Below are 21,608 nucleotides of genomic sequence, written 5' to 3' on the forward strand. Positions count from 1 at the left end.
ACTGAGGCATCCTACCCATGCAGTCTGGGACTCATGGGAAGTACCTCTCATTTGGCCAATGAGTAGGGAAATGAGGATAGGGACCATAGTAGTACTGATGGATGCATCGTGTATCTACCGTACTCCCTATGCTAGGATGACTGACATTGATTTGGGATCAATTGGAACTAACTTCGGGTCAGTAAGAGTGATATAGCTCACTCTCTCTTGGAACTGATCTAGGATCAGTAAGAGTGGTATGACACACTCTCTGGAACTGACTTCAGGTCAGTAAGAGTGATATAGCTCACTCTCTCTTGGAACTGATCTGGGATCAGTAAGAGTGGTATGACACACTCTCTGGAACTGACTTCGGGTCAGTAAGAGTGCTATTGAGCACTCTCTTTATATGGGACTGACTTCGGGTTAGTAGAGAATGGTATGAAACATTCTCGATCAATTCTTCTTCTTCATGGTTCAACAGATCAAAGCAGTGCAGGGCACTGATGGTAGAGATAGTACAGTCTGGCAGATGGATCAACAGATGGAGTTCTCCCTAGTTGAGAGGGATTGTTAAAATTGGCAACTAAGGCCAAACTCCATGTGGGTCATCTTATTTATGGCCACTGATATTTTTCTTGGACTCTTCTCATTGGGAGGTGTAGGATTGATCTGAGGAACATCCGATTCCAATAAGTATTCATGGAGATATGAATTTATATGTGTTATGGGACACTTCGTCAAGGTCGGCCAACAACTAAACTGCCCCCACTTGTGCTCCACGTTTTGGTATCAATACAAGTGCTTTGCAAGTCATTTGGACACACAACTCTCTTGAGTTTTCTTCTTCTCCACTTGTTTTGGGTTTTAGTGGAAAGAAGAATCTCTAAGGGATAAACGCTGTCCTAAAGGATGCTCTATACATAGTCCTAGATGATGCCCTAGTGGCTCTACGCATGACCTAGATCTAGGACGCAGTCATATTGTGAGGAAGACAACCCTAATCCAATACGCTGTCAAGGAAGACACTGTCTTATTGTGAAGAAGACAACCCTAATCCTCTACGCTGTCAAGGAAGACAACCCTCACCTAATATGCTGTCCCAAGGGTGACCCTAACCGCAGTTATGGAGATGCCCTAAATAGACAGCCATGGAAATGAAGGCATAAATGGAGATGACACCTAAACGATGTCTTAGATATGGTGCTCTACACATGGAATGCCCTTGCTGTCATGAAAGAAAAAGCCCTCATCCTATACGCAGTCATGAAAGGAATACCCTTGCTGTCATGGAAGAAATGCTCTCACTGAGATAAAGAAGCCACACTTTTAGCTATCCTTAACACTGTTCTAAATAAGGATGCTCTATCTGCTGTTTGGATTGATTCATAGTCATGAATGATAGATCCAAGTCTTATGATGAACGCTGTAACATTATAGACAACATAAGAGGGTGTATAGTGGAGCATAGTGCACATAGGAGCAACAATGGGTACATGATGTATAGTGCATCATAGTGCACATAGGAGCAGCAATGGGTACAGGATGTAGTGCAGCATAGTGCACATAGGAGCAACAATGGGTACATGATGTACAGTGCAATATAGTGCACATAGGAGCAGCAATGGGTACATGATGTACAATGCAACATAGTGCACATAGGAGCAACAATGGGTACATGATGTACAGTGCAACATAGTGCACATAGTAGTAGTGATGGTGCAACATGGTGTAGCTTAGTGTTGTTGGACATAGTATGGTGTAGCAATGGGACAACATGGTAATGATGGACATATAGCAGCAACAAGAATGTATTGCAGCAGCAAGAAGGTATTGCAACATGCATTTGGGGTGCAACATAGTGCAATGAAGAGCTCAACATAGTGCAACAGTACAGTGATGGGTACTGTCATGATTAGTGAAGCATGATGAGATGCAGCATGGTGATGATGGGTGCAGCATGGTGCAACACAGTGAGGTACAACATGATGATGAGGTGCAACATAATGATAGGTGCAACATGGTGATGGAGTCACCTTGGAGAATCAGTTGAAGCAGCATGTCTTCAACTGAGTTCAACTACCTCATGTATCATCTTCTTAGAGGTGATCTATGCTTTTATTTAGATAAGTCAAAGTGTTGACTTCTGTTGTATATGTACTCTCTCTCTCTCTCTGCTGAACTATTAAAGAACATATAAGAAGAATTGATCAAGGGTTTCCCCACATTGGGGTTTGTCCCTGGCTAGCGCCACATCTTGTGTCCTCTTGTCTTGGCTTGTCTTCTGTGATTTATGTTTATGTTCTATTTGCAATTTACTATTATGCTGATGTGATTGCTAATTAGGAAAAGATATTGAGCTAACTGTGAAAATTGAAATAAATTGCTCTAAGCATAGAACATACCTAAAATTAACATTTTTGCATGGACATTTTAGTTGCTAATCCTTCTATTAGATTAATGCCCACAAGAATTCGAGCCGCAAACATAATGCTTGTTTCTAGAAAACTTGTGTCTGCTTCTATAAAATATCTCAATGTATTACCAATCACCTTAAAAACCTCCAGAGTCCAGAAATCTACAGGACCACTGAGCACTTCATTCAAACAAGAGTAATATCAAACCTTTCAAAGCAGGACTCAAGGAAAGGGGTACATTGCTTGAGCACAAGTTGGATGGAGTCCCATATGCAATTTACATCCAAAATCTTCCTCAAGCCCTTCTGAGACCTAAACATAAATCTCAACCATCCCTTCGATGAAAGGAAAATTTTGGAATATAACCTATACAAGGAGCCTATTCATCCTTCAACCATAGTATCAAATTTCAATGATGCGTCTCTCACTTTTTGACTGTGGAATTGCCCCACCAAAAATTGAGAGGCCAATCCAACGTCTTTGTGCATTTTAATATCCTCAACTGATTCCAATTTTACGATTTTGCTTAATGCACTTCTTTCTTTCCTTGTACCCGCAACCTTGTCAACACTACCATCATTCACCTTCAAACCCAACTCGAGATCCTCAGTACCTAAACCACACCCCTTGATAGAACTTCCTCTCTATACATTTCATCCAAACTTTTATCAGCCTAGGCTACCTGAACCCTTTTTTCACCTAGCTCAAGATTATTCACTTTACTAAAACATGAATCCATTGAGTCTAGTGTTGCTAACTCTGCAATCGATGAGGGCAAGGTAATCGAGGAAATCCCATTAGTCATAGTGTGAAAATTTCTGAATCTACACATCAGAAATCCTACTGCAATCACTGGTGTATCATCTTGTACTTGCTTTTACATTCAACAAGTTATTTAATTATTTAAACACTGATGAAAAACACTACTGCAAACTACACTAACATATAGATCATAAACCGAAATTGATATGAGACAAACACACAAGGGACACCGTTATTTTTGGACAAATGTCCTCGGAAAAACCCAATGCGGGAAAATTGGTGCAACAACTCTGAGGGTTTTCTATTATCAAGCAATAGTTCTGAGTACAACCTTGGATACCCTCTCGACTATCCAGTTACAGAAATAAAATATTCTGGTAGAAACCTAATTGAGATTACGTCACTTCACCTAGCAAATTCCCTCCGATTCGGCAACTAGACTATCCCCGGCTACAATTGCGCTGCCCCTTCACAACAGCTGTGTGTGCCTGCGTGGAGCACTCTGAGACACTGCGTCAGCTCTGCGCTGCTTCCTCTGACTCTTGGAGCTATGACATCAGCGTTCTCGGCTGATCCTATTGCTCCTCGCCTGATCCTGTTGCTCCTCAGCTGAATTCGGACTTCTACAGGAGGGCAACTCTTCCCCTGCACTGGCACTGCGTCAAGCAATGCGTGGGCCCTCCGGCCCAACGTCAGCCTCCCTGGTTTGCGCTGCCTCTTCTGGCTTATCTCTGCCTCTCTCTATTGTGTATTCGGGGTTTCGGAGAAGATCCTCCAACCCCAACTATCCCTGCCCCTCTACTACAACTCAGATCACCAATTCGATTTTCTCAGCAAACCATGCCCCAGAAAAATCAAACTTCTTTGATCACTTGGTGTATTTCCAATTGACCCTCAAGCCTCCTCTTATACTTTTTCTGTTGATGAATCAACGGTCGAGATTAAGTCCCTAATCAACGACTAAGATTAAAATAGGCTTGATCCTTGTCACTTAGAAGTTTTTCACCCATATTCTTATTAATACCCATTAATTTTTTTTTATTTTCCTAAGTTTAGACTTAGGAACCCATTAAAAATATTAATTATTATAATAACTCCTCATCCGGGTGGAATTTCTCCAAACGATTTCTCGGTCTTGGAGATCTCATGTGTCCTAGCCCCTCTACAAAATTTCGGAGCTAGAGCACATCCGATGCTACCCAAAATCAACAGATAGAACCCACCTCTACATTATTTACCACCAGAGTCCAGACTTTCCTGCGCTCCATTTGGACACTAGTGACAGCTAAATTGACACCAAAAATTGCCCAAAGTCAACTTTGTCAAACTTTAAATCAACATCTAGTAAAGATGCAAGATCTACAACTAGTCCTTTATCTTTATGTGGAAGAGTGTACAAAACCTTAGTCTCAGCCATACTACTGTGAATTGCTGCAACCTCCCTTTGTGATCTACACCATTCTTCGAACCATTAAGCACCTTTCCCTAAGAAAATCAAGACTTCGAAAAAAGAATAACTTCAGCCAACATACTTAGGAGGTCCAAATATTGATGAATAGGACTCCAGCAAATTCCCCATGCCATTTTGCATCCAACTGCTATATCTTCTGATTTGGCTCCATCATTTCTTGTCCCTACTTGGCAACCTAACTTTGCTTTGATAAGACAACACTAGTACTCTTATCACCCACTTTATCAACCAAGCCTAAAGTTTGTTTATACTCATTATCATCTAGATGCCAGGTTACACCACCAATATCCACCTTATGAGCTGAATCTCCACCATCTCCTTTGGCAATGACTTTGACAGTTGGTCGTAAGACTCTGAAAACACCAAAAGTACTCTCAACAACCTTTCATCCATGCTTGAAGATTGATCCTTGATTGGGGACATAAAGATTTGACTTTCATTGGATGGATCTTTGGAGTAATTCAGAGCATCCTTTTACTGATCCATATTCCGATCTGGAAACCCTAACCTGAGAAAGAAACCCTAGCTTCATTATGCAGAAACCATAGCCTCCATCTCCAAGCTGTGTAGTAGATCCATCCATGTTCAACCGAATTAGGTGTGACTTGTGATGCTTCCCTTTAGTATTATTATTGATGTGGGTCAGATACTTGTTGTTATTATTTTTGATACAGATGCTTTAGCACTAAGAATGATGTGAATGATTTATCCATTTCATGGGGTTATTTAAATCTAATGTTAATAAAGTGGACCCTATAAGGGTTCCATTGATTTGATGCCATAGCTTATGAGTTGAATATCAGAATCAAGGTCTTAAACGAAAACCGTAGTTCTCAAATTCGTCTGTAATATGTATAGTTGCACTCTTCTTTGCTATCATGTACAATATTTCATGTTTTCTTCTTTCTTGTTTGAAATTACAAGAAAAACATCTTCAGCTTTTGTTTTTCCATCAGAATCTGAAATTTTGTTAAGAGGGATGGCATTCTGCCTTTTCCTCTGAATTGTTGAATAACGATGTTTTGCAGGAACCTATTCTTGTTGTTGCCATGTCCTGAATAACTTAGTCAAAATTCAAAAGTTAAACATTAGTATGTGTACATTGTTGTCTTTGACTCTATTTTTTAGACTGTTTGAAATTTAATATTTGGAAATTCAGGGCACACAAGGCGGATATTGCAATGGTTTGATCATTTTGCTGGCATTGGAGAATCTGAGCACAAACGTGGTGCCAAGTCAATTTCACAATTTGCATTTGTAAACAGAGACATATGTTGGGATGAGCTTGAATGGAAGGGAAGGCATGGACAATCCCCTGCAATGGTTGCAACAAAACCACATTACTTTATGGACTTGGATGTTCTTAATACTGTGGAAAATTTCATTGAAAATGTTCAAGAGTTTTGGTCGTCAGAACAGTTTACAAAATCTGTACAAGATGGTGAGATTATTTCTCTCGATCTGGAGTTTTTTGTAGATGAGCTTCTTGACATGATGTATAGAGATGACTCTTCAGAGGTGTGGCAGGCTGTGAAAGAGTTTATTTTAGAGGAAAAATTTTGTTCTCTTTGTCAGCGGCTTCTCATTCTCCTCAGTGACATGGAACTTTTAACATTTCTGAATGCTGTGGGGAAAATTCTTGCATCTAGAAACAAACATAATGGGTTTGATTCAAGGGATAAACTCGAGATGAAGACATCGCAGTTCAGCTGGCTTGAAACTGTCATGTCCACAGGTATGGAATGCCAATCACTTGATGAGCTACTTCTCATTAATGCCTGCATCAATCAGGGCCGCCAGATTTTGCGGGATGAGGAGCATGAAGAAGAAAGGACCAATCTTGAGAGGATTATGTTGGAGATGAAACAAAGCTCAAAAGATAGTGAGCACTGGGCTCTAAGAAGAGAATGCATACATATGAAAAAATGGATGGCAATAAAATTTCTCGCTATTGAAAATTTGGTCTTACATTACCATCTTTCCAGTGAGTGCAAAACGGTTGCATCCTGTGAATCCTTATTTACTTTAAATGGGATCCAATTTGATTGCTACTCTAATGAGCTTTCTAGCATAGAAAGAAGCTTAAAATTTTCTCATGGTTCGAAGAAATCCAAGAAAAAAAGAAAGGAGAAAGCTGGAAAAAAGAAAAGAAGAAAACTATTATCCAATGACTACAGCAGTGCAAGTGGTGATGAGGATATGGGCAAGGAATATGCTAACATATTGATCAGGTCAGAATTGGAGGAAAAATGGATACTTTCCACCGACAATAATGCATCAATCTGGAGCATGGTGAGAGTCTCCAACATGCTTTAGTACTTTGTTGTGAATTGCTTTTCTGTGTGATTTTAAGTTAGTACAGGAGGTGAGAATAAGTAATAGAAAGATCATGTTTGGAGGGAGTTGAAGGTGAGCAAATAGAGCATCTTGTTGGACCTGTGTGTATAGTTTTTCTTTCTACTTTTAAATTTGTTTCAAAGGTGAGAATAAGCAATATAAATATTAAGTTGGAGAGAAATGGAGGTGAGAAAACAGAGCATCTTGCTTGATCTGTGTGTATAGTTTTGTCTGTTTATTTTAAGCTGCCACATGGTATTTTAATCTTGCTGTATTTTCCAGGGTGATCTGCCTGAGCATCTTGCTGGATATGCTGTTATGAGCTGGTTAAAATGGGTCATCTCTTGTTGGAATTGTGAGTTGGACTAGCTGGCCAAAATTATTTCACATTTTACTCAAAGATTTGCCTAGGGTGACCCAACAGGGGAGGTTGCTGCCCATACTGTTATATGCTGATTTAAGTGGGTCACCTCCAGTGGGATTTCCTGATTTGAACTTGAGAACCAAACTTTTAGCATGTTTGGCTGATGTAAGTAATGCTATTTTTATGGTATTTTACAAATAACAATTATCTGTGTTCTGTAGAATGACTGAACCATGGGCATTTTGTTTGCTTGTTTCTATTTAGGTCACAACATCGCGGTCAAAAACCAGGGACAAATTGCTTCAACTTTGATTTGGGGAATAATTGCAACCTCCTTCCTCTTTTGAGGTAAACATTGGAGTATATAATTTCTTTCAATAACTTCCTCCTTTAAACCAAATATATTCAGCTAAAATTCAATTAAAAACTGTAGCCTATGCTGCATTTTTCAAAGAAATGATTATAGAGTTCAATGGAGAAAGTCTTTGCCTGAGATCTACAAATGAATATTAAATTTACTGTACATCATTGCATAAACAATCTTTGTGATCAGCAAGCGTTTGATATACCAAGATCGTTGGTGATATGCTCTTGTGGTTGCTACTGAAACTGATAACTGAAACATTGTAGCAGTAAAGTCATCTGCTCTGTGAAACAGAGAATAGTGTGCAGATTATATGAAGAGTTCTCAACATCAGAAGGGGGTTATAGATGAAATTACATGGGATGTAAAGGGTGAGTAGAAGATATTCAAGGGAATATATCCACATAGATCACATTAAACAAATTGTCCATGTTCATATCCAAAGTGAGTCAAGATGGGGCTTGAATGCATCTTATAATGCTTTTGATCTGGTTACAACTTACATCATTATTCCACTAAACTTCTGCTTCATAGTAATGTGACATCATTATTTGTAGCTGAGTTATTGCTGAGTGAGCTGAGTTATTTATGAGTTAGCAGAGCTTAAAGGGTGAGTAGAAACTACAAGATGTTCAAGAGAATCTATGCACATACATAACATTACATGAATTGCCCATGTTCATATTAAAAGTGAGCAAAGATGGGGCTTGATCACATCTAATATTTCTCAAGGCTTTAGATCTGGTCACATCATTATTCCAGTCAACTTTTGCTTCATACTAATATGACATCATTATTTGTAGCTGAGTTATTTCTGAGTTAGCAGAGATATTTTCAAGCTTGACAATTTTTTTTTGGAGTTTTGTCGAGTTTTGCTGAGTTGATGCTCATGAATTTTTTTGAGTTTGTTCATTTCTCTTATGAGTTGAGTTATTGATTAGTTTTGCACCCAATGATTGTTGAGTTTTAGCTTGAGTTGATATTTCATTTTGTGTTCACTGAGTTTTGAGTCTGAGTCCCGTGACTTTGAAATTAACACAAGAGTGAACAGTTGTCTTGAATAAGGTGGGATTCATGGACATAAAAGTGGATGTAAAGATTCACTGTCTGCAAATCTACCTGTAAAGAACCTGTATGGCTTTTAACTTCTCTTAACAATTATATTTCAATTGAGAAATATGTATATGATTCTTTTTCCGAAAGGAAATAATGGTAGGTTTAGTCAGTCTTTTTGTAGATCTATGAATGAATAGTGAATGTCCTAAAAGCAATTGCATATTCCATCATTGGGATCAACAATCCTTGAGCCGAATGTCCTAAAAGCAATTGTATATTCCATCATTGGGATCAACAATCCTTGAGCTTCTCACACAAATTTTATAGGGATGGATATGTCATGATCATTGGTTGTTAGTTGTTATGACCCTGGACTTTACAGCCGTGCACTATATTGATAATCAATACATTGTGTAGCATCTAAGTCATCATCCATGAGAAGCAGATAGTAGTGTGCATATTATATGATTAAGTTCTCAACATCACACAATGGCACTGCATGAAAAGGGATGCAAAGAGTGAATCCTAGATGCTCAATAGAATCTGTCCACATGCATCAAATTAGATGAATCTTCGAGCTACATATCCTAGTTGTGTTCAAATAGCGTTGAATGCATCTTAATAGCTGAATGCCTTTCATATGCTTACACCATTATTCAACTAAGTTATTGCTTCGTACTAAAATGATGCATATTGCATGTCTAAGCATTTGGTGCACTTGGCATATTGTTTACGATTAACAAAATGAAAAGAAGAGGTTTCAGCTCATAACCATTTTTCTAAAACCCTCGGTAAATGAGCTTTAACCCAATTAACTGTATACAGGAAAATCTTACATGATTGTCACAACTTGCCAATCATTTGAGCAACCCTGCTTGCTAATAAGGTGGGATCCTTAGAAGCATTGGTTGGTGGACCATTAATGAAAGAGTGGTTGCTTTGAATAAGGTGGGGATTATGGATGTAAAAGTATGCTTTATATCATTGATCAAAGAGTGTGCAGCCATTGTGTTGAAGACTTCAGGGAGACTATCTATAAACATATAGTAATTAATGAACCATTTATTAAAGAGAGCAACTACTAGGTTGAATGAGTTGGCGGGTTTGGTAGATGTAGTGTCTGGTGAACCACTATTATTTCTCAGTGTATATTTAAACAAAACCGAGGTTGGATGGAATTGATTGTTTCTTGGTAACTGACTAAATTATTCCATGCTGAATGAGTAAAATGTGGCTGATTTTCTTTCATCAAATACCCGACCAATTTCTATCTGCGGACTAAGGCAATTGCGGTTATCAAGTGCAACAAAATTACCTTGCATGTTGGTGCAAGATTGGGTGCAGGTGCAGGCATGGCATGGGAACCAAATTTAGGAATTGCGGGTGCAACAAGTATACATGCTTAGAAAGATACCAAATATAAAAAATGGTTATAATTTCTAATCATTACAATAAAATATAATCAATGGTCATTCAAAGCTCGTTAGCAGAATAGTGAAGCAAGATTGAATGATGATAGATATAACATAGAACATCTGAGGATTCATAAGAAAATCTTGCAAGATAGTAGCTAATGAGCGAAAGGATAAGCCGCTTGCCAATCTGACAATTAATATGTTGGATGACAAGGATTTTATTTTCTATATTGGTTATTAAAGGAATTCAGTGAAAGATTGTTTCCTAGAAAGGAGGCCTGAAGTAACATAAGATATTAGAATATCGTAGCTAATGTGCACAGGATAAGATGCCTGCTTTATGAAAATAACTGGAATTTTCTTTTGTTGGTTACTGAAGGAATTCAAAGATTACAGGGTACGAGAAGAAAGAAATTAGTTGGCAGCTGAAGAGGTGATAGTGCCCAAGAGTTTAAATCGTCACAGCCTTGCAGCTAGAAAAGAGGGGAAATTCATGTGTCTTGGGGAACTCCATCGACTGCAAATTTCTGGTGTGATTGACCATGAATGTGCCAAGCACCCTAATAATCACACTGAAACCAATCAGAGTAGCACCGGTGAAGTTTTTCACTTGTGTCATGTATTTTAAATAGTGCTTTTCCTTTTACAGAATCTTGTCAAAACTTATCTGAAATGGCACTAAAACTACATAATTTTAATTCTGTTGGTGCCAACATATTAGAACAAAACCATCCTATCTGTTAGCTTATGGTTCAATGTAATAGCAAATTTCTGTTAGCTTATAGTTTAACACTCGGATATATAAACTCATGATCAATAAATATATGATGCTCCAGCACATAATAAAACACAACCCTACCAGAGATTGCTGAAAAGCTAAATTAATTCCAGAATGTACAATAAAATACAATATAGTCATGTTAGTGTCTAAGATCTTGGTTTTATGATTTTGGTCCACACAAGTTAACAATTCAAATTGCTCTAGGTTTATAAAGCTGTTGACTCACAATAGATAAATAGATCAAACGCACAACCTACAACCTCTTTGTTTTATGATTTTAGTCCATACAAGTTAACAATTCAAATTGCTCTATGTTTATAAAGCTGTTGGCTCACAATAAATAAATAGATCTCATGCACATCCTACAACCCCAAATTAGACGATTTAATATGTAGAGAAGTGGATGGGTGGTCAATGTTGACCTTGTCAACATTAATAATTAGACGATTTAATATGTAGAGAAGTGGATGGGTGGTCAATTTTGACCTTGACAACATTAATGTTGTAACAGTTTTGCATGCATAGTCCACAAGTCCACGGTTATCCATGCATAATTCACAAGTCCAGTTTTTGTAATGTAACTTCTCATTATTTAAAATTGATTGGGTCACGGATCAAATTTAATCAAAGTCGAGTATTCACCAACAATCTATGTTAAGTTGAGATCTTTTGTGATATCACCATTGCCATGCCAACTTAGTTTTTGTGCCAAAGTGGCCCCATGCCAGAGTTTGTCCATACTAGAACAATTAGCGCACCAAAATGATGTACACACATTGTCATGTTTCTATGCCAACCCTTTGTTTCTATTCACACTAATCCCATCTTGCGTCAAATTGCATTCAATGTGCAGTTGAGTTTCCATTAAAGTCAACTATTGGTGGTGCACATAAATATAGTGCATAGAGAATTGATGTATGGGGCACTAAAAAGTAGGGAACAATGAAAAATAAAATAATGAGGTGTTCAAAGAAGAGGCCAAGAAGAGGATAGAGATAGAATTAAAAGGAATATTATTACAAATTATGAGAAGATAACTAGGGAGAAACATCTGTTGGGAATCATGATTGCTGTTAGACCAAAAACTGTAGGTGTTAGTCAACGATTAGAGTCTCAAGAAACCAGGTCGGAGCCTGAACCAGATATAGTGTTGGAGCCCTTGAGGTTGGTGCCTTAAAATTGACAAGGTTGGAGCCTTGGAAGTCCAAGTTGGTGCTTAGCAAATACAGGTTGGAGCCTGGGAGATTGAAGATGGGTGTCTTCATCTAGGGTTGGAGCCCTACATATATTGTACTTGATTTATTGAAGAAATTAATAAAAACATTTATTTTTATTATTCATTTTGTGTTCTAAATATAAGTGATTTAACTGGTAAATAACAATTTAAAAGAAATATTGATTCACCCCCCTCCCAGTGTTTTCAACAATTGGTATCAGAGCTAGTACCTTCTCACAAGCCTAATAGCTTGAAGGTTGATCCTTAGAACTCAAATGGCAAAGCCAAGGAAGAAAGCCTCCAATCTGTAGGAATTTACAAGGTAAGTTCCTCAGACAGAACACCAAAGGACACCGCTCACAAACAGATCACAGATCAATACACCAGTGTTCTTGACGTGGTTAAAACCCTCAAAAAGGGAAACAATCCACGGCCTGAGCCAACGCGGCCACTTCAGACAATTTATTAATAAAAAAATGAAAATTTACATAAGCTTCTCTCATGAATGGTTATCCTACAAATGATCCTCCATGCTCTTTAAATAGAGATCATGGACCAATCAAGTGCTAAGCCACAAATCAAGTGTCGGTAATATCGAGGAGAGAATGAGCTGTCGGATCACTTCATGTCTAGAACATATCGTGATTGCCGGATTGTAAGTTACAAAAGTACATAGTAAAGAAACACACTTTACCTAACTCTACACTAGACCAAGTTATACTTAACTATTTCCTATGTGCCGGAATATCCTAACATTCCCCCTTAAGAACAACTTGGGATAGGATTGAAGGATGTACAAATATGACACAATAAGAGAAGGAAGGAGGCATTAGAGCCTATCCCCCCTTAGTGATAACTTTCTGAACTCCAACAGGTTACCGCTCACAAACAGATCACAGATCAATACACCAGTATTCTTGATGTGGTTGAAACCCTCAAAGAGGGAAACAACCCATGGCCTGAGCCAACGCGGCCACTTCAGGCAATTTATTAATAAAAGAATGAAAATTTACATAAGCTTCTCTCATGAACGGGTACCCTACAAATGACCCTCCATGCTCTTTAAATAGAGATCATAGACCAATTGGGTGTTAAGCCACGGATCAAGTGTCGGTAATACCGAGGAGAGAATGAACCGTTAGGTCACTTCATGTCTAGAACATATCATGACCGTCAGATTGTAAGTTACAAAAGTACATAGTAAAGAAACACACTTTACCTAACTCTACACTAGACCAAGTTATACTTAAATATTTCCTATGTGTCTGAATATTCCTAACACAATCCTCCTAAAGATGTCTCTTCTTCAACCATGAAAAATGAAGATGTTCAAATTGGGAAGGTTCCATTGTTCAAGAAAGCTGAAAATAAGAGTTATGACATCAAGACCATAGAAGGCCTAGAAGAAGAAGAAAATAAGACTTTGAAGAAGATCCCCTGACTAAACTTATAGTTCCCATGGAAGAGATTAACAGTTTGAAAAAGGAAAATGAGGAACTTAAGAAGAAAGCACAAGATGGTGACCATGAGAAGACAAGGAAGGAAGTTGACCTTTTCAAGTTTCATGTACAAGAAAAAGATGAGGAGCTCACCAAGCTTAAGAAGGAATTTCGTCAAAACAAAAGAAAGCATAATGAAGAAGTCATATCCATGACAAATCAATTGGATAAGGCAAAGAAAAGGGAAGAAACTTTGTCAAGCCACCTTGAACAAAGACTCAAGAGTTTAAACAAACTTGAAGCAGAGATTGGTCAATACAAGGAAGAGGTCTCCTCCCTTAGATCTCAACTAGAAGAAGCAAGGAAACAAGCACAAGGAGTTGAGAAGGTGATGGAAGCTTTGGCATTCATAGAAGGACAAGTTGATGAAGCAAAAAAGGAGAGAAACACCATGATATGCCAACTAGAAGAAAAGGATGATGACATCACCAAGTTAAGATCAGAAATCACTTCTCTTAAGGCCCAATCATGTGAAGCAACCAATATGAAGGAAGAAATGGAGATCATTCTATCAAAGAAGGATGATGGATGTAAGAAAATGAAAGAATAAATTGTCTTTCTTAAAAAGGAAGTTGACTTGTTGAATAAGAACTTGAAAAGTTCTTAAACCCTAGATGACATCCTAAGTCATCAAAGGTCTCCTCTCGATAAATTAGGTCTTGGCTATGTAGGTGAATCCTCAAGCAAGAATGATAATGCTTCAAACAACAAGGATGTGAGGAAGCTAGGAAGAAATGTTGATGCTCCTAGTTCCAGCAAAGGCAAGGAGAAGGGTCAAGACAACAATGGAAGAAATCATATTCCAAGGAGACTTGCAGATGGTGTCAAGAATACAAAAGGTAATGAATATCATCAAAGAATCCCAAGGAAAAAAGACTTCAGAAGTACATCAAGGAAATCTTCATCTCCCAGGTATCAAAGTATATTTCTTGGTTATTGCTATTCTTGTACAAACTTTGGGCACATGGAAAAAGATTGTAGGGCATATCACAAAGACAAATATAATGGTCCCCGTCAATCTCCTAGAAGCAATTTTGCAAGAAGTCATGATTTCTTATTCATGAAAAAGATGGAGTGCTTCAATTGCCATAACATTGGACATATGGCACGTCGCTGTAATTTGACTTGGGTTCCTCAACAAGTTAAAACTATGTCAACCAAGCTAAAGAAGAAAGTTACACAAGTATGGAGAAGGAAGTAAATTGGATCTAGAAATCCCTTGATCACTCCAACCAACAATACATGTTGATTTGATGCAGTCATCCTTGATATTCCACGTATTTTATGGTGAGACTCTGCCAGAAAGGAGACCATGCATATAGTTAGGGGGGGTTTGTGATTCTTGAGCATTCTTGGAGAAGCTATATGTAAATGCGCCTTATGAAATCTTTGATGAGTAATACATGGACAATCATCCTTTGATAGATCATCTCTCGGGAGAAACTCCACTGAAGAATATGATCTCTTTCTCCTATGGAGGACTATTGTTGAGGATCTCATCTTTTTTATCACTAAGCAAGTAATATTTCTTGAGGTAGAGGAGTTTATGCAGACAAGGAGAGTTGGTTCATCCATGAAGAAATGCAACTTGGACCATATTTCCAGATGAAAGAGTACCATGACAGGGGGATTAGCATACCTATGAAGAGCTACTGATGAAGAAAATATGATGAAAAGAAGCAGCTTGATAGGGGTAGTACTTGGGCACCCCGTTTTCCATTGATGTTAAGGGGGAGAGAATGTTGGAAGGGCAAGAATATTGCTATCAATGACAAAGGGGGAGATTGTTAATCAAGGTTTCATTGATGTAAATATGGAATTGGTCGAGATGGCAAATATTCTTGAGATGCCTGGTTCCAGATGATGATGTCATGACTCTTATTTGACAAGGATGCCATCAATTAATATGTCAAGCCACTAATGAAGAAATCTTAAGAAGTGCCAAGTGCCAAATGCCAATCATGTGCCTTATTTGATGACCTAGACCTTAACCCTTGATGACATATGGGGGACTACACTTGATGATGGCACTGGATGACATATGGGGGACTACAATTGATGAATGACCACACTTGATGATGGCACTTGATGAGTTCTTGATAACATGGTTGGAAAGATGATGATGTGGAAGATCTCATTTGATGGTTGGAAGACTACGTTGGAACTTACATGTGATGAAACACTCATTGCTGGGTACTATCATGATGACATGGATGCCCTCCATGATCTTATGATGATGAAAAAGCCAAACAATGGAGAAGCCATACTGTCCCAAACATTCCTCATACTGTCCCAAACTTTTTATGCATAAAATTTAAGGACAATCACAAAGAAAAAATATTTTGCCACCTTAGAGGCATCTTTTTTCAATGGGACCTAGACCATCTTAAAGAGGATTTTTTCCTCTTTCTAATGAGCCCTTACTTGCCCCAAAACTCTAGTGGATGCTGAGAAAATGAATTTTTAAGTTGAGAAATATATATTTTAATGCAAGTTGACATGAGTCGACTCATGCAACTTGGCCTCTCATTCAAGTGACGTGTCTTGTCACCTTAACGAAAAAAACAATATAAATACAAGTCTGTCTCCTCATTCTAGCCATCAGTTTTTTCGGTGGAGACAAGAGGTAGAGAAGTAGTCGCAACCTAGAAAAGCAAGGAAGACAAGTTTGTAGAATTATTCTTGGGTTAAATAGCCTCCCATAGGTTCGAGCTTAGGAGGAGAGAAGTTGTCGTAGTTTCTGTCGTCGAAGTTTCCGTAGTCGAAGTTGTCGTAGTTAGTGTGATCGAAGCTGTCGTAATTTCCATGGTCGAAGTTGCCATAGTTGTCGTGGTTGAAGCTGCCATAGTTTCCATGGTCGCAGTTGCTGTAGTTCAAGCTATCGTAGTTGCCATGGTTTAAGCTACTGTGGTCGAAGTTTTCGTAGTTTCCGTGGTCGAAGTTGTCGCAACTGTCATAGTTGAAGCTGTTGTAGTTGCTGTGGTTGAAGCTAGCGTGGTCGAAGCTGCCATAGTTTCCATGGTTGAAGATGTTGTGGTCGAAGTTGTCGTAGTCAATGTGTTGATTTATTGGGATTGGACAAATAGAGCTTGTTGAAGTCTTCTCTTGAGAATAGAATAAGGAAGAGTTGGAGAACTTTGTGAAGCAACATATTGAAGATTTGTGGAGATAATTGAAGACCATGATGCATGAAGCCATCATGAGGTAACCTTGGAGATTTTGTTTGGGTGACATGGAGAGCTGTGGCAATACCTTCTAAGAAGATAAGGTTTTCATTGATGATGTGACGTGGAGACTAAGGGAAGACATAACTGAAGATTGACAAGGCTTGTTGAAGAAGATATTGGGAGTTGTGAAGTATAACCAAATACATCTTGACGAAGTAAAGTAATGGTTGGAGCCCAAGAGGTTGGAGCCTCGAAAAGACAAGGTTGGTGCCTTGGAGGATAGGGTTGGAGACCTAGAGGATCAGAGTCCTCAAGAAACCAAGTTGGAGCCTGAACGAGATATAGGGTTGGAGCCCTTGAGGTTGGTGCCTCAAAATATTCTTATTATTCATTTTGTGTTCTAAATATAAGTGATATAACATGTAAAAGTAACAATTGAAAATATATACTGATTCAAGATCGATGGTATTGATGACCTTGTTCTGAGCTTAAGTCTTGTTGAAAGAATTCCAAAAACCATACTCTACACTTGTGCATTAAGACATCGAAAGTATGAGCACGTAAAGAGACATATAGCAATTATTCATTAACATATAACATTCATTCATTCATTAATTAATCATAGACAAAAAATACTTTATCCCAAAATAATTCATCATCAAAAATATTTTTTCATAATATGGTACATGATGTTTTTAATGATATAACTAGTAAACTCATTTCTTTTTTTTTTTCCTTATTTTTGATGGCATGGTTGTTTACTAGCGACGTTGCCGAGGTCGCAACAAAAGGGGTGGATCATCAGCTGTAACAAAAAAGAAATGTTAAATTGATTTTTTTGTTATTATTCATTAATAAAAATAACATTAGAGTTTTCTTTACCTCGTGCACTAGTTGACATTGTTGGAATGTATGCCCCGTGCTCCTCTTCTGTTTGCCCTATGGTGTCTGTATGTTGTGCTGTGATGTTTGCCAAAAAAATCCTATATAATAAAGAAAATGGTTTTTCAATTAGAAAATGTAAAAGTTAAAAACCAAACATTCATAATTGAACTTATGACATAAAATAATAACTTTAAAATATGGTTATTACATGATATCTTCGAAGATGTGTTGGAAACACTGAGAGGGTGGGGGTGAATCAATATTTCTTTTCAATTGTTATTTTACCAGTTAAAACATTTATATTCAGAACACAAGATGAACCACAAGAATAAATTCTTTTATTAATATAATCTTTGCAATAAAATAGATACAAATATATATGATTCCAATCTGTTGCCAAGCACCAACTTGGACTTTTGTGAGGCTCCAACCTCCAGAGCACCAACTCTGTTTTGTCAAGGCACCAACCTTGGACTTAGGAGCACCAACTCCCAGAACACTGATCTTTCTAGTTCTGAGGCACCAACGTTAAGGGCTCCAACCCTCTGCTGTCAAGGCACCAACCTTGGATATATGAGCACCAACTCCAAGGACACCAATCCTTCCAACTTCTGAGGCACCAACCCCAAGGGCTCTGACCCAATCTCTTCAAGGCATTGTTTGATAGTATGTTCTGCTCCTAAAACTCTTCTTTACTGAATTTTGTCTGTTTACATCTTCACTGTAGTCTCCATGCTACAACATCAATGGCAACCAGTCTTCATATGAAGAAGTCTTTACAACTCTTGATACTGTCCACACAGAGTCTGCAAAAGTTATTTCATGATGATATCAAATGGCCATTATGATCTCTGATAATGTCTCCACACAACTTTAGTGAGTCTAATATTAGCTGCACTAAGCTCTGCACAAGAACCAACTCTCTGTTTCAAGCCTCTGTTCTCACTGTCATGGTGAATGCTTCCAGCTTGACTACTGCGCACTGCTCTTGCTATTGCAATCTATTACTTCCCAGAAATACATTCACATATGCTTCAATACTGGTGCTGGCTATTGTTCCCTTCAAGCGATATCAAATGAAACTTTATTTATTATATCACAGAATTGTTCTTTAGTATGCATTATGTACCTGATTAATTCATCACAGGTCTGAGTCTTTCACAGGGTAACATGATCAACAGAGTTGCTTGTCCTTCGACTGCCTCCTGTCCGGCTGGACCTTCGTCTTCCTTCTGTCTTGCTGGACCTTTGGCCTCTTTTTAACCTGTTGGACCGTCGGATTCCATCTTTCTTCCAGTTCGCCAATAACAACTGCATAAATACAATTCTCTGTATTCTTATCTTGATACCCCTGACCTTTGGCTTCCCTTTCGCTAGCTTGAGCTTCGGCTTCCTCAACGTTCGCTCGACCTTCTATCTTCCCTCCTTCGGTCGCTTTAGCTTCCTCTGCACTCGGTCGACCATCTATGCTCGCTTGACACTTCGGCTTCCCGATCCATGGCTTCCTTTGTCTATTCAAGTGTTCCAATACTCACAGGACACGTTCAGGAGGAAGAGAGGCCGAAATACAAAGAATTGTTGCTTATTAAAAAATATCAGAGAGGTCCTTTTTCCTTTAATAATATTCATACATTAGACTTCATTATTTACGGAGGATCTCATTGGAGACACTGTACCAACAGGGAGGTCCCACATGCCACATTACAATCGCAACTTTTACGAGGTTTTTTATAAGTCATGTCTATAACATCGCCGATGGCCGATTACCGATTGCCCCTACTGGATGCGATATGATTATAAACTGTTGTTAATAACTCCGTCGGGTCCATAGCTCCATCGCAATCGACAGATTTAACATCCCTTAGAGACTAGCGACACAGCGGATGCGATATTACATTAGGGCGGTTTATAATGGAGCCGCGGGTCCGCATATATTATCGCAATCGGAGGTTTCGGGGGTGACAACCCTTTATAACTTGCGCTATGAGAGTTCCGATAGGCGGATGCGATAATATATTAAATCATATTGCAATGGTGTAGTCGGGTCCACAATTATATCGCAATAGACATTTTAATGTGGCAAGGATTTAAAGAGGCTTGCAATATGGCGGATGCGATGTAACTTTAAAGTGTATTATAATGGAGTCCTCCGGCTCGTGTATTGTATGACATCTATATACTATATATATACTCCTCCGTTCTTAACTTTGGTTAATGCGGACTTAACCCATATCCCTTTATCCCCTTTAATTCTATTATAACCCTCGTATAATGGGAATATACACTAACACACGAGAACTTGCATTTTCTGCTTTTCCATAGCCTTGGCGCGTTTATCGATGCTTACCTTTATTAGGCTCATTCTCCACCGTAGATTAACTCGCGCTAGATCCAATGGCTATCAGAGATTTCGGGTGGACAAATAGCACGGAGAATACCCGCTTGATAAAGTGGTTTTCTTTCTCCACCTTCGTGCTACATGTCGCTCGGTTAATGGAATCGAGCGCTCTCCTCTAAATACCACTTACCGCCTAGCGTCCGCCTGAAAACCACTGCCATTGTTACAAATCCGCCTTTTGGAATATAACCACGTGCATTCACTTTGACTTTAACCCGATATATGTGGCTATATACTTTAACCCGATATATACTCCGCTCTTTTCTGGTCTGATATGACTCTGCGATGGCTTCCAATGCACTGCTCCAATAGCTCTTTTCTGATATTCCTCCGATATCACATGATATGGCTCCTTTGTTAATTGCTCTTCCGTTGGATTCTCCTCCTGATGCGTGTTCCTCTTTGTTCCTTCTCTTTTGATGACTTCTTCCTCTTTGTGGGACTTCTTGGGCATATAATACATGCGATGCTCCTGATATGGCTCCTCTTGCTCCAATAGGTCTTCCTTTGGCTTTGCAATGTTTTTCAATCAACTTCTCTGATACCTTCATACCTTGATGGCTTCTGATATCTTTTCCGATATGCCTCTCTTGCTATGATATTTTGCAATACTCCTCTGATGTGTTAACTCCTCTGATACTCTAGAATACTCTTAAGCATAAGCGATAACTTTGATATGCCTCCTTTGTTAACTCATCCGTTAACAGACTCTTACTCATGGCTTGGCTTTCCTGATGGCCTTGCTCTTTGGCTTCTTGCTCCTGTTTCTTCATGGATCTACGTTGCTTCTCCTTGGCTTCATATCATCATTTAGTATCCTAGAATATTGCCATAGTGACATACCCTTGTTGCTTCATGGATCTGCTCTACTTGGCTTCACATCATTGTTTACTGTCCAGAATATTGCCATATTGACATCAATGGCAACCTAGATTAACAATCTCCCCCTTTGTTATTGATGGCAATATTCTTCCTCTCTCCCTCTTTGACATCAATGGAAAAGGAGTGCACAAGGACTCCCCTTGTCGAACTGCTACTCTTCATGAGTAGTAGATCTTCATGGGTCTGTTACTCTCCCTGTCATAGTGCTCTTCATTTTACTCAAGATAGAAGGATTGCTGCAACTAGCACATTATTCCCTCTTCATGTCTCAGAACTACTTTATCATGGCTTCAACAATGCTTAAAGATTCGTCACTTCAATGTTTTTGCAATAATGATCAAGAATCACAGGCTCCCCCTGACTGTATGCATCATCTCTTTTCACAGAGTCTTCCTATCAAATGCTCAGATTGTCGAAGATCAGGTCAACAACATGTGTTGTTGGCTGGAGAGTTCAAGGGACTTTCGGATTGTATTTGCTTCCTTCTCCATGCTTTTGTAACTTTCTTCTTTTGCATGGTTCTAGCTTGTGTAAGAGCCTAAGTTAAGTTAAAATCACGTGCCATATGACCAATATTATGACACTTGAAGCATTCTACATTGTTCATGAATAAGA

General features: G+C 38.6%; 1 protein-coding gene across 1 annotated transcript in view; it reads left to right on the forward strand.

Moving 5' to 3' along the window:
- Positions 1–10,723, forward strand: part of LOC149181316 (uncharacterized) — a 54,771-nt gene extending 44,048 nt beyond the window's left edge. Inside the window, exons 2-5 of the mRNA XM_089416571.1 lie at positions 5,789–6,921; positions 7,249–7,495; positions 7,595–7,678; positions 10,545–10,723. Of these exons, the coding sequence (XP_089272697.1) occupies positions 5,789–6,921; positions 7,249–7,335 (1,220 nt within the window). The 3' untranslated portion in view covers positions 7,336–7,495; positions 7,595–7,678; positions 10,545–10,723. The remainder of the gene's footprint in view (positions 1–5,788; positions 6,922–7,248; positions 7,496–7,594; positions 7,679–10,544) is intronic.
- The last annotated feature ends 10,885 nt before the right edge of the window (positions 10,724–21,608 follow it).

Source organism: Pinus tabuliformis, chromosome 3_2 (assembly GCF_031772625.1).
Source record: "Pinus tabuliformis cultivar Carrire ecotype Pingquan chromosome 3_2, CPIR1, whole genome shotgun sequence".
NCBI classification, from domain to species: Eukaryota; Viridiplantae; Streptophyta; class Pinopsida; order Pinales; family Pinaceae; genus Pinus; species Pinus tabuliformis.